The sequence below is a fragment of the Pimephales promelas genome, chromosome 6, assembly GCF_988280905.1.
Source record: "Pimephales promelas chromosome 6, fPimPro1.hap1.1, whole genome shotgun sequence".
NCBI lineage: Eukaryota > Metazoa > Chordata > Actinopteri > Cypriniformes > Leuciscidae > Pimephales > Pimephales promelas.
In genome coordinates this window covers 6,384,018-6,401,664 of record NC_142774.1, presented here as the reverse complement: position 1 = coordinate 6,401,664, position 17,647 = coordinate 6,384,018, and the positions used below count along the sequence as shown (strand labels likewise).

At 38.6% G+C, this 17,647-nt stretch overlaps 1 protein-coding gene across 4 annotated transcripts in view; it reads left to right on the top strand.

Moving 5' to 3' along the window:
* Positions 1-17,647, top strand: part of grin2bb (glutamate receptor, ionotropic, N-methyl D-aspartate 2B, genome duplicate b) — a 112,412-nt gene that overhangs the window by 76,837 nt on the left and 17,928 nt on the right. For all 4 annotated transcript variants that reach the window (XM_089132016.1, XM_039687296.2, XM_039687278.2 and 1 more), the window contains 5 exons: positions 10,654-10,768; positions 11,002-11,210; positions 11,658-11,829; positions 14,075-14,228; positions 14,337-14,462. In XM_089132016.1, the coding sequence (XP_088988142.1) occupies positions 10,654-10,768; positions 11,002-11,210; positions 11,658-11,829; positions 14,075-14,228; positions 14,337-14,462 (776 nt within the window). The remainder of the gene's footprint in view (positions 1-10,653; positions 10,769-11,001; positions 11,211-11,657; positions 11,830-14,074; positions 14,229-14,336; positions 14,463-17,647) is intronic.

Here is a 17,647-nt window from a genome sequence, read left to right as displayed (position 1 = left end):
GAGGTTGGGCATTGCAAACAAAATGGTAGCCGCACCCTCATCGGATCTGGCTGCACCCTTTCGCCATTCCACGTGAACGAAATAGAAGAGAGGTCGTTTCGATGGAGGAGGGAAGGGTAATGTATTTGATTAAAGATTTCAAAGGTACATGAATTAAAAAAATAATAATAATAAACACTACAATATTGCATATAAAAAGAAAATTGGCCAAATTTGATTTAATGCCGACTTTAAATACTATAACGACATAAAAAAATGTTACTTAAAGGGATTGTTCACTTCAAATGTTTAGTCATGATTTACCCACCATCATGCTGTTCCCAACCTGTATGATGGAACACAAAAGTAGATTAAATATCTTTTGTGTTATTGTACAGAAAACTGAAAATATAGGTGTTTGAAACAACATGAAGGTAATTCACAAAAATAATTCAACATTGATAATGATAAGAAAAGTTACTTAAGCACAAATCAGCATATCCGAATGATTTCTGAAGGATCATGTGACACTGAAGACTGGAGTAATGATGCTGAAAATACAGCTTTACCATCACCGGAATAAATTGCATTTGAAAATATATTACAGCAGAAAACATATTGTAATAACATTTGATGTTTCATGTATTTTTGATGATCATAAAAGGCATCATAAACGGTAGTGTTTACAGTATTATTGAGCGTTACAGTTATTCCATTTTTCATAAATCGCTTTTATTCTGCGGTTACTCTGTTTACTTCAGTCTCACTGTAGTTCTTGGCCGAACTCTTGCTAAACTCTTGTTAAACTGTTGTCTGTGTGAAGTGTTGCAGGGGTGGCTAGCAGTGCAAAATTCAACAATCCTCTGACACTGCCGTCTCTGAAAACACTTTTAAATACCATTTTCAATGCTAATTTTTGGAAGCTGTTTTCTAAAGCATGGGAGCACTTAAGTCCAGCCTATAGCTCGGATGCAGACCAGTCGATTACACATTGTGCGTGCATTTAATATGCAAATTACGTACAAATGCACCATTGATCATTAAAAAAAACCCACTTAAGGTTTGATTTAAATGTTAAATTAAACATTTATTATGTTTTTGTATCTGTAGCCTGGAGAGCATGTTATGAAGACATAACTGTGGAAAGCTTTGTTGGCTTAGATGAGAGAAACAAGTAATTAAGTTGTGTGTGTGTGTGGTGGGGGGCACTTTTATGTTATTTGTGAATGGTGAGTTTACAACAATTACCCAGCGGACACGGTATCTGCTAGAACAAGATGGTTGCATTTGTGTAATTAGGCAGATGTGTAGCCTTTAGAGTCGCTGAAGTGGATTCTTGAAGAAGATAAGGACACACTTTAATGTCTTATGAATGCATAAGAAGAGTAGGAAGAAAAGTAGCCGTGAGTACGAACCAGAGAAAACTGTTTAGTTTAGAGTCCTCTGGGAGTGCAGGTTCTTCTCGATCACCCTGCAGTGCACACTTAGGGTCTCACATTTGCGTGCACACACACACACACACACACAAGAAGCTTTTGAATGACAGCCTTATGAGGTGGGCTGAATGAGAACCACCGGACCCTGTAACCCCTCGAGGACTCTAATGATCCGTTTCCACCATGATGGAGACGATTTAAATGGCATTCCAAGATTCTATATTATCATTCTGGAACACCCACCATGCTCTGCGGTGGATCTGTCAGTGATGATGGAGGGCTTTTCAGCTGGATTGGTCATGTTCTGTGATGGTTAAGGGCCTGAAACTGCCTCAAGGGGTTCCTCTGAAGGTCAGCTGAAGGTTTGGGCATGGATATAGAAGGTTAGATGTAATACACGTACCCTATAAAGGTTGAGAGTAGGGTGCATATCTCAGATAAATTGATCGCAAGGACATTGTGTGGGTTGTCGAAAAAATGATTTCATTCAGATCATACTAGAATTTTAATGACTTAATCAATTTACTTGGTCTTTTGTTCTGAAAGACAGTTTCCACATGTTTATAGATATTTGGAATATGGCCAGATAAAATATCATTACCTTAAAGGATTAGTTCACTTTTGAAAAAACTTTTGCTGATAATTTACTCACCCCCATGTCATCCAAGATGTCCATGTCTTTCTTTGCTCAGTCGAAAAGAAATTAAGGTTTTTGATGAAAACATTCCAGGATTTTGGACTTTAGTGGCAACCAGACGGTTCAAGGTCCAAAAGACGGTTAATAACAGTTTCAGATGCAGCTTCAAATGTCTTTAAACGACACTAGACGATGAATAAGGGACTTATCATGCGAACCGATCGGTTATTTCAAAACTTATTCCAAAAATGTAACTTTTCTAAGGACAAATGCTAGCCTTGCTCTATTCTCTGAGGCGCGTTTATAACGTCACGTAATACGTAATTACGTTCAAAAGGTCACGGGCGACGTAGGCGGAAGTTACCAGTACCAGCTCGACTCGAGTCAATAGCCACGTTTCCACCGCAATTACCAGAAACTATTTGTCCCAGGAACTTTTTTCACAGGAACTTTTTTTTTTGTGTGTGTTTGTTTTGAGTTTTCTATGGAGGAGATTCAAGCTGTGCTGCTTTTGTGTGCGATTGGTTTACTAACGAGGTAATTAACAAATCGTCAGAAAAGAGACGACCACCCAAAGCGTATTCAGAAGCGCAAAATGCTAGGTGTGCGAAAGTTCCTGGGGAAAGTTCCTGCGGTGGAAACGCGGCTAATGGGACAGTTTCTGGTCCCATGGAAGTCAATGGAACCAGAAACTGTCTGGTTACTGATATTCTTCTAAATATCAGAAAATCGGCTGAATGGATTAAAAAATGGTAAAACCCAACTGTTTAACTCTGGGGGAGTTGTAAAATGAGCCTATTTCCAAAAAAAAAAAAAAAAAAAAAAGTGGAGTATCCCTTTAAGGCTTGTGAAGCTCCCTGGCCTTTATTCTCCACTTGACTTAATTGTAGCCCCTCAGGCTGCTGCGGCCAGCAAACCTGACGCCCAGAAAGTTTAATAAGATGGTTGTGGATGTTTTTATTATGCTTTTGGGCAATGCTAAAAGACGCTGACAATAACTCTTCAGAAGTAGGTCAAGATATCATTTGGACACTTTTTGCTGGTGAACCCATGCGCTTTCCCTCCGGTCTTGCACTTCTCCTTCTATCTCTCTGTCTCTGCTCCGTCACACTTTGTTTCGGTCTCCATTTATTGTTTGCTTATAGAATACAAAATACACGATGAACAGTCTGCCTATAGACCATTTCACAAGATGTAAACAACACTGGTCCAGAAGCACTTCCTGTTTAAGTTTGTAACGGTTTTCTTTATTTCACATGTAAAGAAAACATCTTAAAGATGTTTGTTTAACTTTTTGATTCAGTTTTAAATGTTCTGTTGGTTGTATTTTATCCCAGCTTTTATGTAGTGTTAAAAAACTGAAACAGGAAGTGCTTCTGGACCAGTGTTGTTTACATCTTGTGAAATGGTCTATACGAAATATTTGGCTTTTTAAGCTTACTCACAGCTCAATTCCCATAGGTGTGTTTGTGTGCCTTGACACAAAGTGTGTATTAGTGTGTGTTTTAGCTCCATTAGGGTGGTTGTGGTGTATCGCTGTGTTACAAGGCCCACAGGCTTCCCTAGGGAAGGGGTTTGATCATTACATGGTGTCCTGTGTAAGTAAAGGTAATTAATCTCTGGTTCACCCAGGAGCCTGTAACTTGCTTTAATTAAAAATGCATACATAAACACACAGACTTCTAGAAAAACCTATACACACTTCCACAGCCCACATCCACTTTCATATAATGCACTGTGGGTGGCTGTAAATATGGGCGACTGAAGTTATGATTCCATCAGTGTTCAGCTAATCCGAAATCCTGTTTAGGTTAACTAATATTGTGATGTTATAATACCTCTTGCGCTATAAATCCTCAGCAGATTTTTGTCGCCCTCGTGTTGATGATGCATTAAAATAATCCAGTGCTGGTGGGCAAAGACTGTAATTACCTCCAGAAGCCTTCCTCCCTCTAGTGGTCTTCTCAAAAAAAAGGGAAAAAAGGCAAAGTTAAATTAATGATTCATTTGATTTTCACATGGTTTTCATGTTGATAATGTCAGGTGCGCATTTAACAAGCAACTAGAAGAACCATAATATTGCTGTATGTTTATATTAAACGGACAGCCCCCAATTAACATATTGTCATCATTCATTTTTGAGGGAACTATCCTTGAATGAATATTATGTTTATTAAAACCAAGTCATATCAAAGTCTCATTTAGTTTGTAGTGTATCTGGACTGTGTCAAATCACTGGCGTTTCTGACGTTACAAACTGTAACCAATCACGCCTGTAACCTATGATCGCCAACGAGCCGGTGTGAGTGAGCGGAGGCGGGGCTAATTTGCATATTCATTCAACTGCATATACTAAATGAGGCAAGGGTGTACTGTAGAGTTGCATTCAAGCTATTTTAAGGCATTTTTTTTTTCTTCCAAGGAATAAACATTTAAATATGTCATTTTGGTGATCAAAGATGAGTTTTTAGCGATAAAATGATTGGCTACAGGGCGAGTTAAAAAAACAGTAAAGTAGAAAGCATATTTTAAAGTGTCATGCATTTGTTGTTATTAATAGTCTAATTATTTTCAGACTATTAGTCAGCTAATCCTCTGTACACACAGTTGATGTCATGAAGGTTGCCGACACGGAGATGCTCGCGAAAAATCGCCTCAGTCACAGATCATTTAAAGTCGTTTCAAATTCATTTCGATTCAAATGTGAGCAGAAGTGGGGATCTCTGAGTTGGTTATTTGGTTATTATTACTTTTTAATTAGTTTGTCCTTTTCCAACAGTTTTTGACCCTGCCAGGCCAATTTGTGAACCGTTTGCAAACAGGCGCTGTGCAATATGCATTCATATTTCTTCTATCCAATCACGTTGCACCTTCCACAGATCATTTGCCTTTATCTAACTCATATGACCTTTTTTTGTATATATATATATATACACAACTATTTTCCTTATAACAAATTTGGCTCATATTCTCATATATTCGGGTGTGATCTTTTTTTTTCTCTGCTGAATTCAAAATCGAATTTGAACCTGGGTCCACCTACATACTAAACAGAAACTGTACCACTCCTGGTCTTTTTATGTAAAGAATTATTGAGTTGTTAAAGCAGTCTTTTCTTTGGTCATGCCTTATCTTGCCTAGGGCACCAAGTGAGCCAGGACCGCCACTGGTGTCCCATCAAAAACAATAGGTGCAAGACACCCGTGCGCTCAGGGGAGCTAAAGACACACTGCCTGCTTCTGTGATTGTGTAACCCATTAGTACCTATTTCTTTTCCTCCAAAGAAAAGGAGAAAAAACAATCGGTTCACTGTATTCACTGAAATTTCTCTTTCCCTTCAATTCAACATGCACTTTGCACACATCACATGATGAGACTATAAAAGTCTTTACAAATCCCGTGAGTTTCTGCAGTTCACTTAAGGGCCACAGGTGTCGCTAACAACAAGGGTCTCTGAACACTACGTCAAGCCCCTTTAAGTTGAAGTTTTTCATGTAATATTTATATTGTCTTTTCTTTTAATTAAACAAATGTTTAACGTTTAGTTAACAATAACAGCCTCCTTGTTCCAAACAAGACGTTAATGAAATAATCGCATACAGTCCTCAAGTTTTCGATGGTTGTTAAAGCTGTACCCTGTTGACCTGAGAGGCGATTTCACAGCCTCACGACAAGTATCCCGAAATGACAAAGTGTCAAGCCAGGAGATGTTATGTCAGGGCCAAAATTAAACATGAGAGGAAACCCTTGAATCTAAGATCAACCCTTGAATGATTGCGCTTTTAAATGTTTGGGTGTACGGTAAATCTGAAGATGAGTTTTTTTCTAATGGCAGATCAATGCTAGAACTGAAAAATGTCGTAGACGATAAATCCGCTTGTCTGTCTTGTCGATATTGATCTGTTTGTATTTATAGCGACAGATAAATGGGTCTCTGCTGCATCATGCGTCTCGCTGTAAGTACAAAAGACGCTACCTCTCTCTCCATGTCTCTTCCTCTCATTCTCCCTCACTCTCTCGGGCAAGATTACTGTTCCCATGGCAACACAGCAGATTGCTTGGAGATTGCTATGGTTGTGGGCACCATGGTAACACATTTTATATGCTGGTGGGTCTCTCTCTCTCTCTCTCTCTTTCATTCTATATGTTGGCAGTTTGGGGTTGTACATACTTTCTGTCAGGAATCAAAACTGTCCGCCCTAACAGACCCATTTGGGAGCTGATGCATCTGTGAGATTGCAGGTTAAACGGATCAGATGTGCACTGAACTGTTTTACTTTAAATGTCTAAAATACATTTTAAGTCTTGTTTTAACAAATAAACCTGCTGGTGGATGCTGTAACTACACCGATCAGTGGGCCATTGACGACCACTACTTTTCACCACTAGTTTCACCATTTTTTGCAAACTAAATCGCAAGTATTTGATTAAAAGTCTGATTTGGACTCAAGATTGTCATTTTCCAGCACCTCCCCAGGACCCATGGTTGCTACTTTACTTCCAAAGCCTCCTCAGATGAGATGAATGGCAATGCTAATGGTTAGCTTCGTCCAGATGTTATAGACCTCCTCACAGTAGCCCAGTTTTTGTGTTGTTAGCTTTTGTACACAATCTTACTCCATTGTATTGTACATTAACGAGACATACTTGTTTGCTCATTCTTCTCTCTAGCCTCTCTCTGTTTGTATATTTTTCTTTCATGTTCTCTTGTTTAGAGCAGATATTTATTTCCTGTGTGGTGAGTCGTTTTCATGAGGCCAATTGTTGTCATGGCGACGACAGCCCACAGATGGAGGCAAGAGAGCGAGGAGTGCAGCAGAGAGTTTTCACTGGCTCTGACACAAAACTTGTTGACACACATACATGATACTCATGTTATGATGAAAATCTGTGCGCATATCGCTGCTCAAGGGCACACACACACACACACACCTGACTACAGACTGATTTACTGTCACTCTCTAAATTGGGTCAGTTCTTCTACGTCATAAATTTGACACCCTGATGGCAGAAAAGGGAAACGACTTACAACTTGCCCATGTGATTCATTTTCGTGATGTTTTACTGCTGATGTCTTTTATTAGTGTGGGGATTTTTATGTTGTGTGTTTGACACAGTAGGGTGAATTGATGGAAAAGGGAAAATAAAATATTTATCTGTAGGGCTTGTTTTAATATTTTTTTCTGTAGGTTTGTTTTTATGAAAGTCAGTTTATGTATAGGCACATAACTTAGAGAGTTATCAAACATATCCACTGTTATTGGCCAGGAAAAACAGATTCAGTTCATTTAATATTGATTATAAAACATTTCATGAAATAGCATAAAAGGTAATGTAAAAATATAAAGTTACAGATTATGTAGTTAATCAAACTAACTATAATTCACTTTGAGCATGCAGATATATCAAAAATGCTTGAGAAAAGACACATTTGTGTGGTAGTAAGAATTTGGTGTAGGGATTACACTTTTAATTGGAAATGACTAGAAAATTTCACAATTACAAAGAATCAGCCAATAACACATTGAATTAAATGTGTAAAGATTATAAGTATTTACACCTAAATAGTAATTTCTTGTAAATGTAATTTCTCTAGTAATCTTCTAAAAAAGTGTAGTTAACTAGTCATATTTTCCCCTAATGAATATTGTTGTGTACATGTGTTTATATTTATGTATTATAAACCTGTATTCCCTTTTCTTCTTATTATGAACATCTACATCACATAAGTGGCAAATGCCTGAAACTGTGGCTGAGAATATTAAGAAGTCAAGTGCTTAGTTAGATCTCAAGGGTAACAAGGAGAACAACACATTATAAGAATGCTAAAACATTGTTTATGCAGTGCTAGATGAGGTCAGTAAAGACGAGTCACTAGACTCAGACAGTCCATTAAGCAGCACTGCCCAAATGTGTCTGTGGAGTAGGTTAGTGACACGAAAGAGGTTAATTGCAACTCGGACGAAAGCATTCTGTATGAACTTGAAGATGTTATTTGGCTAATTCTGGTGATTACAGTAGATGCAGGTGCTGATGTAGATAAAACAATATTGAAGGACCAAATACTGAGCCATGAGGGACTCCAAGGTTGAAACTTAGTATGATCTGTTTTTAAAGTACTTAAAGGGACACTTCATCCATTTGCATTAAGCTTTGTATCTTTAGAAACCCAGTCATATTTTTGAATGGTCATGGTTTATTCCCTTATTTTCCCCTGAGATGGGAGATTTTACATCCTGCTTATTAAGACGTAAAAATCATAATTTTGCGTCATAATAAGCAGGAAGCCACATTTCATTAAAATTGACTACAAACATTAGCTCATTATTATTCAAGGGTGTGGGACCCACTCACCCTACAGGCCTATTACAGATCAATGGGCGGGACTTCAATTGCAGATACTAAATCAATATCCGCCATCTTGTTTGGGAGCTAAGCTAACAAGTGCTGTGGAGATAGTGAAGACAAAGACAAAATAAACTAAACTAACAGTCTCATCCCAAGTCGTCATATAACTGACGTCTTTTGACCATACGTCAACATCCGCATTTTAAGGGTACCCTTAAACGTCGATTAGTTGACGATCCCGGGCCGTCATACAACTGACGCTTTACCTTTAACGTCATTTAGGTGACGGGGCAGGTTTAGGGTTAGGATCCGATAACGTCATCTAACCGACGTTTAAGGGTACCCTAAAAAGGCGGATGTTGACGTATGGTCAAAAGACGTCAGTTATATGACGTCTTGGGATGAGACTGCGCTGACTAAACATGATATGGAAGAGGATTTTGAAATTCTGCTGCTTGAATCCGATGTCCGTGGCTATCTTTACGAGCCGCAATATAGTGAAGAGCAGCTGAGGCTGATGGAGGAACAGGAGGCGGCTGCCTGTCGCGGTCGAGGAGCCCGGACTGGCTCGAGCTCAGGCGGATTGCTGTGCAACTACGAACACAGATAGAGTCCGTCTGCTGCAGAGAATTTCAACGATGGCAATTTCTCCTGAACGAAATCTCTGAATCAGACGAGCACACGGACGTTTGTGTTGTGATGTGAACCATCCTAGTTTCGCCTGAATGAACGTCCAGGTATCATGCAGTAATTCACCATATAGAAAGAAATACAAACGAGGAGTAATTCACTAATGGGTCTGCCAATGTAACGTTAACGGGGTTTGTTGTTGTGGGAAGGAGGAGGCGGGAACCGGCGAACATTCAAACATTTTAATAGTAAAATGAACAAATACAAAACGAAAGTATGACGACTGCTGTAACGTTACACACAACAGAAACAAAACACATCATAAAATCAGGCCTGTTTCTCGCTCAATCTGCCGTCGTCGCTCCTCATTTTATGCTCTTGCTCCTCCGTGAGAGACGCGAGACCGGCGCATGTCGCACACAGGCGTCTTTCATTATCACTCACGCCACCGTCCTCTTACGATGATCCTGCTCGCCACAGCCAACTAACTAGAAATTTTGTGTGAAATGAATTTCAAACTCTGGTGACAGCTAACGTGCAATGTGGTGCATTGTGGGAGTTGTTGTCTTACATACAAATGCGCCCCTGGGTTATTTTCTGTCTTTTCTCGGTCAAGAGGGCACCAAATTCAAAAATTCTTCTACATTTTGGCTACAAATATGATCCACTTTCAATAAAGATTAATGTTGAAATGGGTGAAATGCTCCTAGGCATATCTGTGCAGTGTCAAGACACTCTGGGTTGTAAGGTTGCGTGACAAGATTTAATTCTTAAGTAATAGGGGTCAAGCATGCTGTTTTTGGAAAAAAGGGTTGACATTTGGATGAAAGGGTTCACCAGGCAATGTTTGCCGTCTCATACACAGTTTGGCTTCCTATTTGCGTGTACTGGATACTATTTTAAGATGGCAAACAATGGCATTATAAACTGGTTTAAAGGGATACTCAGATTTATCAGTAAACAGACAGTTTCTGGTCTTATTGACTTCCATAGTATATATTTTTTCCTACTATGGAAGTCAATGAGAGCAGAAACTGTCTGGTTACTGATATTCTTCTAAATATCAGAAGATCGGATGAATGGATTCGAAAACGGTAAAACTCGACCGTTTAACTCTGGGGGAGTGGTAAAATGAGCCTATTTCCAAAAAAAGTGGAGTATCCCTTTAAATGTGTTCTATATGGCTTACTTGAAGGCTAAGATGTCAGGTATTAGAAAAAAAATCTGGCATGTAATATTACTCGCTTCTAATAAATGGCTTCCCTGGATTATTAACTTACTATTATATTGGGTTCATGACTTTTGTATTTTGTTAAGGTGAAAGCCATAGCAGTTCCTCAAGATTCTCCAACTGAGTGAATTTAAAGTCATGATAATGGTTTTGTGACCAGGAGGCTGCCAGATTCATATTTGCCATTGTGAATATTATTTGCTATAGCCTCTAGCAACCAACCTGCTTTCCTGCATTATAAATGTGTGTGTGGACATACAGGTATGTGGATAGTATACAGAAACCCATGCACTATTGGTAAACTGGAAAGATGCTGACATTGAGGGATCCTGTAGATTGTTCTGAACAAGAAATGCGCTTGTTCTGATATCTTCCCTTTGTTTTCTCATCAGGTATCTCATGAATGTGACATTTGAAGGGCGCAACCTCTCCTTTAGCGAGGACGGTTTTCAGATGCACCCAAAGTTGGTTATTATACTGTTAGATAAGGAGAGGCAGTATGACAGGGTGGGTATCTCTCCTCATTTCTTGATTTCTCTTAACTCATGACTGCACAGTTCCCTGATGTAATTATCAACCTTTATCTTTCTTCATCTTAATTCAAGATTTCTGCCCTCCTCAAATTTAGCCTGCACTAATCCAATCTCCGGCACTTCAACCTCAGCACCCTCTCATTATGTCAGTTTTTTTATCCTTCTCGCAGCTTTAGCTCTCGTCTTGCCCTCTTTGTACTTTCACAGGTGGGGAAATGGGAGAACGGGTCTCTGACAATGAAGTACCACGTGTGGCCTCGGTTCGAGCTGTACTCGGATGCTGGGGAGCGAGAGGATGACCACCTGTCCATTGTTACGCTGGAGGAGGCTCCGTTTGTTATTGTGGAGGATGTCGACCCCCTCAGTGGCACCTGCATGAGGAATACAGTGCCGTGCAGAAAACAGCTCAAACTCCAGTGAGAACCGCATAGGAACAGTACAGATGTTCAGGAAATGTCTCAGATTTCACAGTAGATATTTGAAAACTTTTGTTTGAATCACGGATGAATAGTGTGGGGTTGCAAAAATATGGGACTGCGATGTAAATATGAGAGTCAAAATGTAATTTAAACCTGGAAGTCATGTTTAATTCATTTAGCATTCTTGTAATAATTTCCTGCTAAAAGCCATTTATTGTGAGAAATGATCCAAGATTAATGTGGATTTTGACAAATTTAAGTCACTTGTAGTATTGTAGTCAATGCAATCGAGTGCAGTGGTCATTAATCATTTGAAAGTGTTGTTGACTCATTGATTGATTTCTTCAGATACAGATTTATTATTTTGATCAAGGAATTTATAAACAGCTGAAGCAAAATTTGATGATCGTCTTCCTGCGCTAACATTAATCTTCTCATCCCTAGAAATCAGACGAAAGATTCAGGGATCTACATTAAACGCTGTTGCAAGGGCTTCTGTATAGACATCCTCAAAAAGATTGCAAAGTCTGTAAAATTCACCTACGATCTCTACCTGGTGACCAATGGGAAGCATGGGAAAAAGATCAACGGCACATGGAATGGCATGGTTGGAGAGGTGAGTTTCAAAAATGCCTTTAGTAAGAAAACGACTGGTTCTTATCAAACACCTAGAGCTGTTTATCATCCCAGAGCTTGCTGGATCATTTTTCTACCTATTCTACCAGACTGAATATGATGGATACTACTGGATATCGAAACCAGCTTATTGCAAAATTAAAAATTAGGGCTGTCAAACGATTAATCGCATCCAAAATAAAAGTTTGTGTTTCACTGTGTATAATAATTTTACATATATAAATACACACACATGCTCGTATATATTTAAGAAATAATTTCATGTATATACTGTATATAGATTAACATATAATTTATATTATATATAAATTAGGGCTGGGCAACAATTAATCGCGATTAATCGCATCCAAAATAAAAGTTTGTGTTTACATAATATATGTGTGTAAAAAATTCATACACATGCAAGTATATATTTAAGAAAAATGTGTTATTAATATATCAAATATTAATATTTATATTTAATATAAATGATGTATATTCATGCAAATATTTCTTAAATATATACATGCATGTGTTTGTTTATATACACAATATAATTATACACACTACACACACATATATTATTTAAACACAAACTTTTATTTTGGACACGATTAATCGTTGCCCGGCCCTAATATAAATATAAATATGTTATTTGTAAATAATATTTTTTTCTTAAATATAGATGTATGTGTGTGTATTTATATATAAAAATAATTATACACAGTGCACCCACATATATTACTTAAACACAACTTTCGTTTTGGGTGCGATTAATCGTTTGACAGCCTTATTAAAAATATTTTGCTATATGTTGTTAATGGTAAATTTGTGATTAAAAAGGGGGAAACTGGATCAGGAAGTGTTGCAAGCCAAACTAAAACTCACATTGCTTGAATGGGCGCCATGGCTCCAGTGTTATTTTAGGATTGTTGATATACTAGTAATAATTTATTTTAATGTTTTCTGTTTTCATTTTAATTTTAGTTAAAATTGTAGTAATTTTGTTGTGCGTTTCTGTCATTTTTAGTTGTTTATTTTAATAAGTAATTTGTTTGTTTAGTGATGAAAATGTCTTTTCATGGTTTAAGTTAAATATAATGTGCATGAACCACTAGGACATGGCTCTGGAGCATCTATGGATTTCTGATTATGTATTATTTTCAAAAACAGTATCTCTCATGCCAAGTACAGATGAAAAAGAGAGAAAATGTGAGCGAGTGAGTTTGCACAAGCCCAAGGGAAAATACAGCTGGTGCATTAATTCAGATGAGTAATAATATGAGTTACTGGATCATATGTAAATCCACAGTTGGAATGAATGTTCTGCGGTTCCCTTTCGGTCCTAGTCATATGAAATACTCTCAGAACTGCCCCACATTTGGAGTCGCAGACTTTTAGTAGCTTGCTTTATGTTTACTTAATGTCTTTACAAGATCTGATGCTCCAAGACATGTTCGTTTTCAGAGATGGATGCTATGACGCAACACAAACTCGAACAAATATGCAAAATATAGTCTCATATTTTGAAAAGACAAAGAAAATAGGATATGGAATAGCACTGCTCAACATGCAGCCCGCAGGACCTTTTTGCGCCTGCATGTTTCATGAGATTCTGCTATATACCATGGTAAACCCACAGTGCAATTTTAAAAATCTGAGACCGAGTGGAAATCTATAGTCCACTCTGCAAACCGTGCCACAGACGAGCACTTACAGTACAGCCTCATTGATTATAATGGAAGCCATTTAGATTTTATGTGGCTGTGTAACTGTGTGATATACTCAGTAGCCTCATTAATATAACAGAGACACTATAAAAATTAGGAGTGTGGCCCTGGAGGCTAAAGGGATCCGGCTTTGTGGCCCCTTGAGTAGTCCTGATGCAAACAGAGCCTTTCTGTGGCGTACAATCACCTTATTAACTCTGTTTTGTCCCATTTTCCTAAATCACCAGAGGCATCCTACATGTAACTCTAAATATACCTGGACAAGTGATGAGTTTGGGAAAGTGGTGATTAGGGAAGGTTGAAAAGAAAGAGAAACGGCTATTAAAAGCTACTGCGACCTAGTGTAGGAAGTAACCTGATTTCTGCTTCCCTTGGCCTCGCGGTTGTTGTTTTTTTCTTCATTCACTAGTTCTTTCTTTCACCTTTTTCTTTCCACACTGTTACTTCCCCCCCTATGTTGTGGTATGCCTAGACTAGTACAAGATGGGCATAACTGTCCCGTTTCTTCACGTCTAGGTGGTGCTTAAGAACGCACACATGGCAGTGGGGTCCCTGACCATAAATGAAGAGAGGTCAGAGGTCATTGACTTCTCTGTGCCCTTCATAGAGACAGGGATTAGTGTCATGGTCTCTCGTAGCAATGGCACAGTTTCTCCTTCTGCCTTTTTAGGTACGTACTAAATACACACTGTAATAAAATTCCACATTCAAGTATACTCTTCGTTAATAATTTGTCTTCCCTTCTCTTTTTTTTTTGTTTTTTTGTTGTTGCTCTCAGAGCCCTTCAGCGCTGATGTCTGGGTAATGATGTTCGTTATGCTGTTGATAGTTTCAGCCGTGGCTGTCTTCGTCTTTGAGTACTTCAGTCCTGTTGGCTATAATCGCTGCTTGGCAGATGGACGAGGTGTGCATGCAAATATAAATCTATCACCCTTATCCCTAACACCCATGTAAAATTTGTATTCTCACAAGAGTACACCCCTCACATTTCAGCAAGCATTTTAGTACACTCTTAGAAGAAATGGTTCCATCCCCCGCTTCATATATCAGTCCCTCCAGGATTTCACGATTTTTTTTTTGTGATTTTTGCGATCAAAATGACAGATTTTGTGTTGGTAATTTCCAAAAATTTGTGAAAAAATGTGCGATTTATATATAAAATTTACCATAATAGTATTCAGTCCTTCCAGAACAACGCAGAGTTTTTTTGTGATTGTTGCGGGCAAAAATCCTTGATTACGTGGCTCGTTTTCTTTAAAAATGCGATGGAAAGAATATGTGGGATATTTATGCAATTTTATGGGATGAAATTGCAGGAATTTGCAAAAATTGAGGGAACTTGCAAAAATTGTGGTTTGATAAAAAAGAGAAAAAAAAAGTGATTCCCCCAACATCCTGTTCTCACTAGGCTAATGTAAGAGTCATTTCTTATTACTTCCTTTGATAAGCAAGCATACTACATCATAGAAAGTGCTGGGAATATTTAATTTCTCATCTTGTTTTATTTCAGACTGTAACGAGTGTAAATAAGGTGTGGCCCCTTTAAGAGCTGCGCGCTCCCTGTTGAACTCTCTGCAGTGTTATATGTGCGCCTCAAACACCCCATGTGTGCGGGTAATTTCTTTTTGATGCTACTTCTTTTATATTATGTTGTTTATTAAGTAACGATGTGGCGGTAGAACGTGTGACAGACAGATATACGAGTTCGATTTGTGAGATGTCAATCGCCTCCGTGAGTCTGTCTGGCGTCGCGTAATTGCGTCACTTCATAACGTTCCCATGGAAACAGGGGGAAATGGCTGCGCTTGTGTGAAGCAAACGCAATATTTTTCAACTTTCTTCTAAGATGCATGTGACTTTTTTTGCAACGAAAATGCGAGGATGCTATGAAATTAAGCAAACCCCACATATTTTGCACGGAAATCGGCAATTTATGCGGCGAAAGTGCGGCGTATTTGAAAAAATGTGGCCCCCGCATAAATATGCGGACTTTGGCTGATTTTGCATTGAATTCAGCGATCGCATAATCGCGTTTTTCTGGAGGGACTGATATATGGAACTCCAAAATGATTCTATATAGAACCATTTTTTTTTTTTGGTAAAAGGTTCTATTGGCCAAGTATGGAACCCCAGGGTTCTATATAGAACCCAGAGGAACCCTTTTTTTAAGAGTGTATAGAACCTTTTAGGGGTTCCAAAATGTAGCGCTGATGGAACCTTTTAAGGTACTATATAGAACCTTTTCTTCTAAGAGTGTATGAAGAGTTCAGATGCAAAAGCCTCTAAGTGCCATTTGAAATTTTCTTCTAGAATGATAATTTTTATCAAGCTTGTGTATTTAAGTTCAGTGATTTCACTTAAATGGCAATGATAATTACCTATTAATTGTTATTTAAGTGAAATTACTGAACTTAAATATACAAGTTTGATAAAAATCATCATTAACGAAGAAAATTTCAAATGGCATTTAGAGGCTTTTGCATCTGAACTCTTCGTATATCTTCAAAGAAATTAGTATTTTAGAGCAGTCATTGTGCTGCGTGTATAGCAGTATATATTTACTGTCCTCATACAGCCATTATTGTCAAAATGAGTACACCCTAAAATTAATGAACATGTTAAAACGGTGTCCAAAGTGTCAATATTTTGTGTGAGCTCCATTGCTATCTAGCACTGCCTTAATCCTCCTCGGTATGGAGTTCAGCAGAGCTGCACAGGTTGTTGCTGGGATCCTCTTCCACTCCTCTATGGAGCTGCTGGCCGCTTCTCCGCCTTCAGCTTGAGGACACCACAGGTGCTCTATAGGGTTCAGGTCTGGAGAGATACTTGGCCACTCTATCACTTCAGTTTCCCCAGCAAGGCAGTTGTCATCTTGGCGGTGTGTTTGGGGTCATTATCATGCCGTTTGGCACAGCTTCTGAAGGGGGGGGCATCATGTTCTGCCTCAGAATGTCACAGTACATGTTGGAATCCATGTTTCCAATCAATGAAGCGCAGCTCCCCTGTACCAGCAGCATTAGTGTTGGTCGGTTTAACAAAAAATGTATATCACGTTTTTTTTTTTTTTTTTTAAATTAAGCCGGTTTTCTGGTTTATGTCGTTTTTTTTTTTTGTCATGCATAATTAGGTGTTCAAAGCATTTTCTTCTAGTTGAGAGAGGAATTGCTGCAATAAATTGACTTTGGATGGTCTATTTTACTGTCCTTAGGCCGTTTTCCACGCAACTGGCGTATGTTTTCAATTGTTTTCAATGGGAGCGCCGCGTTTTTTAAACGCCATGAGCATACGAGGCGCTGAGGGGTTTTTTTTCACGCTGAAGTGCCGAACGCCTGGCGTTTTTACTGGTCGCTGGGAGTTAAAAAATATTCAACTTTGGATAAAACGCAGCGCTCATCACTGTCACTTTTTACCCAGCCGTCCAATCACAGTGGAGGAGGGGCGGGACTAATACCACACCAACCAACTGTCAACATTCAAACTGCTGCGGATATTCTGTATCATAGCAACGAAACGTCTCAACGGAAAAAACGCTGCGCTGCCAAAACACTCTCAAAGTCTTCAGCAGAGTGTCTAGCGTTTTCAGCTGGATAAAAACGCTTTGGTGGACACACGGCCTTAGTGAATGTTGTAGAATAGAATAGCACCCAGTATAACCTAAAATTGTTATTTCTTAACATTCTAATAACATTCTTATAACCAGGAAATAACGTTAAAATCCAACGTTTATATAACGGAATTGAACGTTCTAATGACGTTTTGAATAACGTTCTTTTAACCAATAAATAACGTTAATACAACGTCTAAAAAATGGACGTTTTGAATGTTCCTAGAATGCTCCGTTTTTATACAGTAACTTAATGGAAACTTTATGAAAACGTTCTTATAACCTAAAATTGTTATCTGGGGAAGAGGAGAGATTCGCGATTGCACTGAACACGTTTTATTCGCGCTCGCGAATTATATGAATGAACTTTCGCGCTACAATAGTGCTCTCGACATTTGACAGGAAAATAACGCCATAGCTCTGCAGCATCCATCTTCCCTGTAACGTAACACCAGAGCACTGCTGTTTACCCTCAGCCTCGCCTC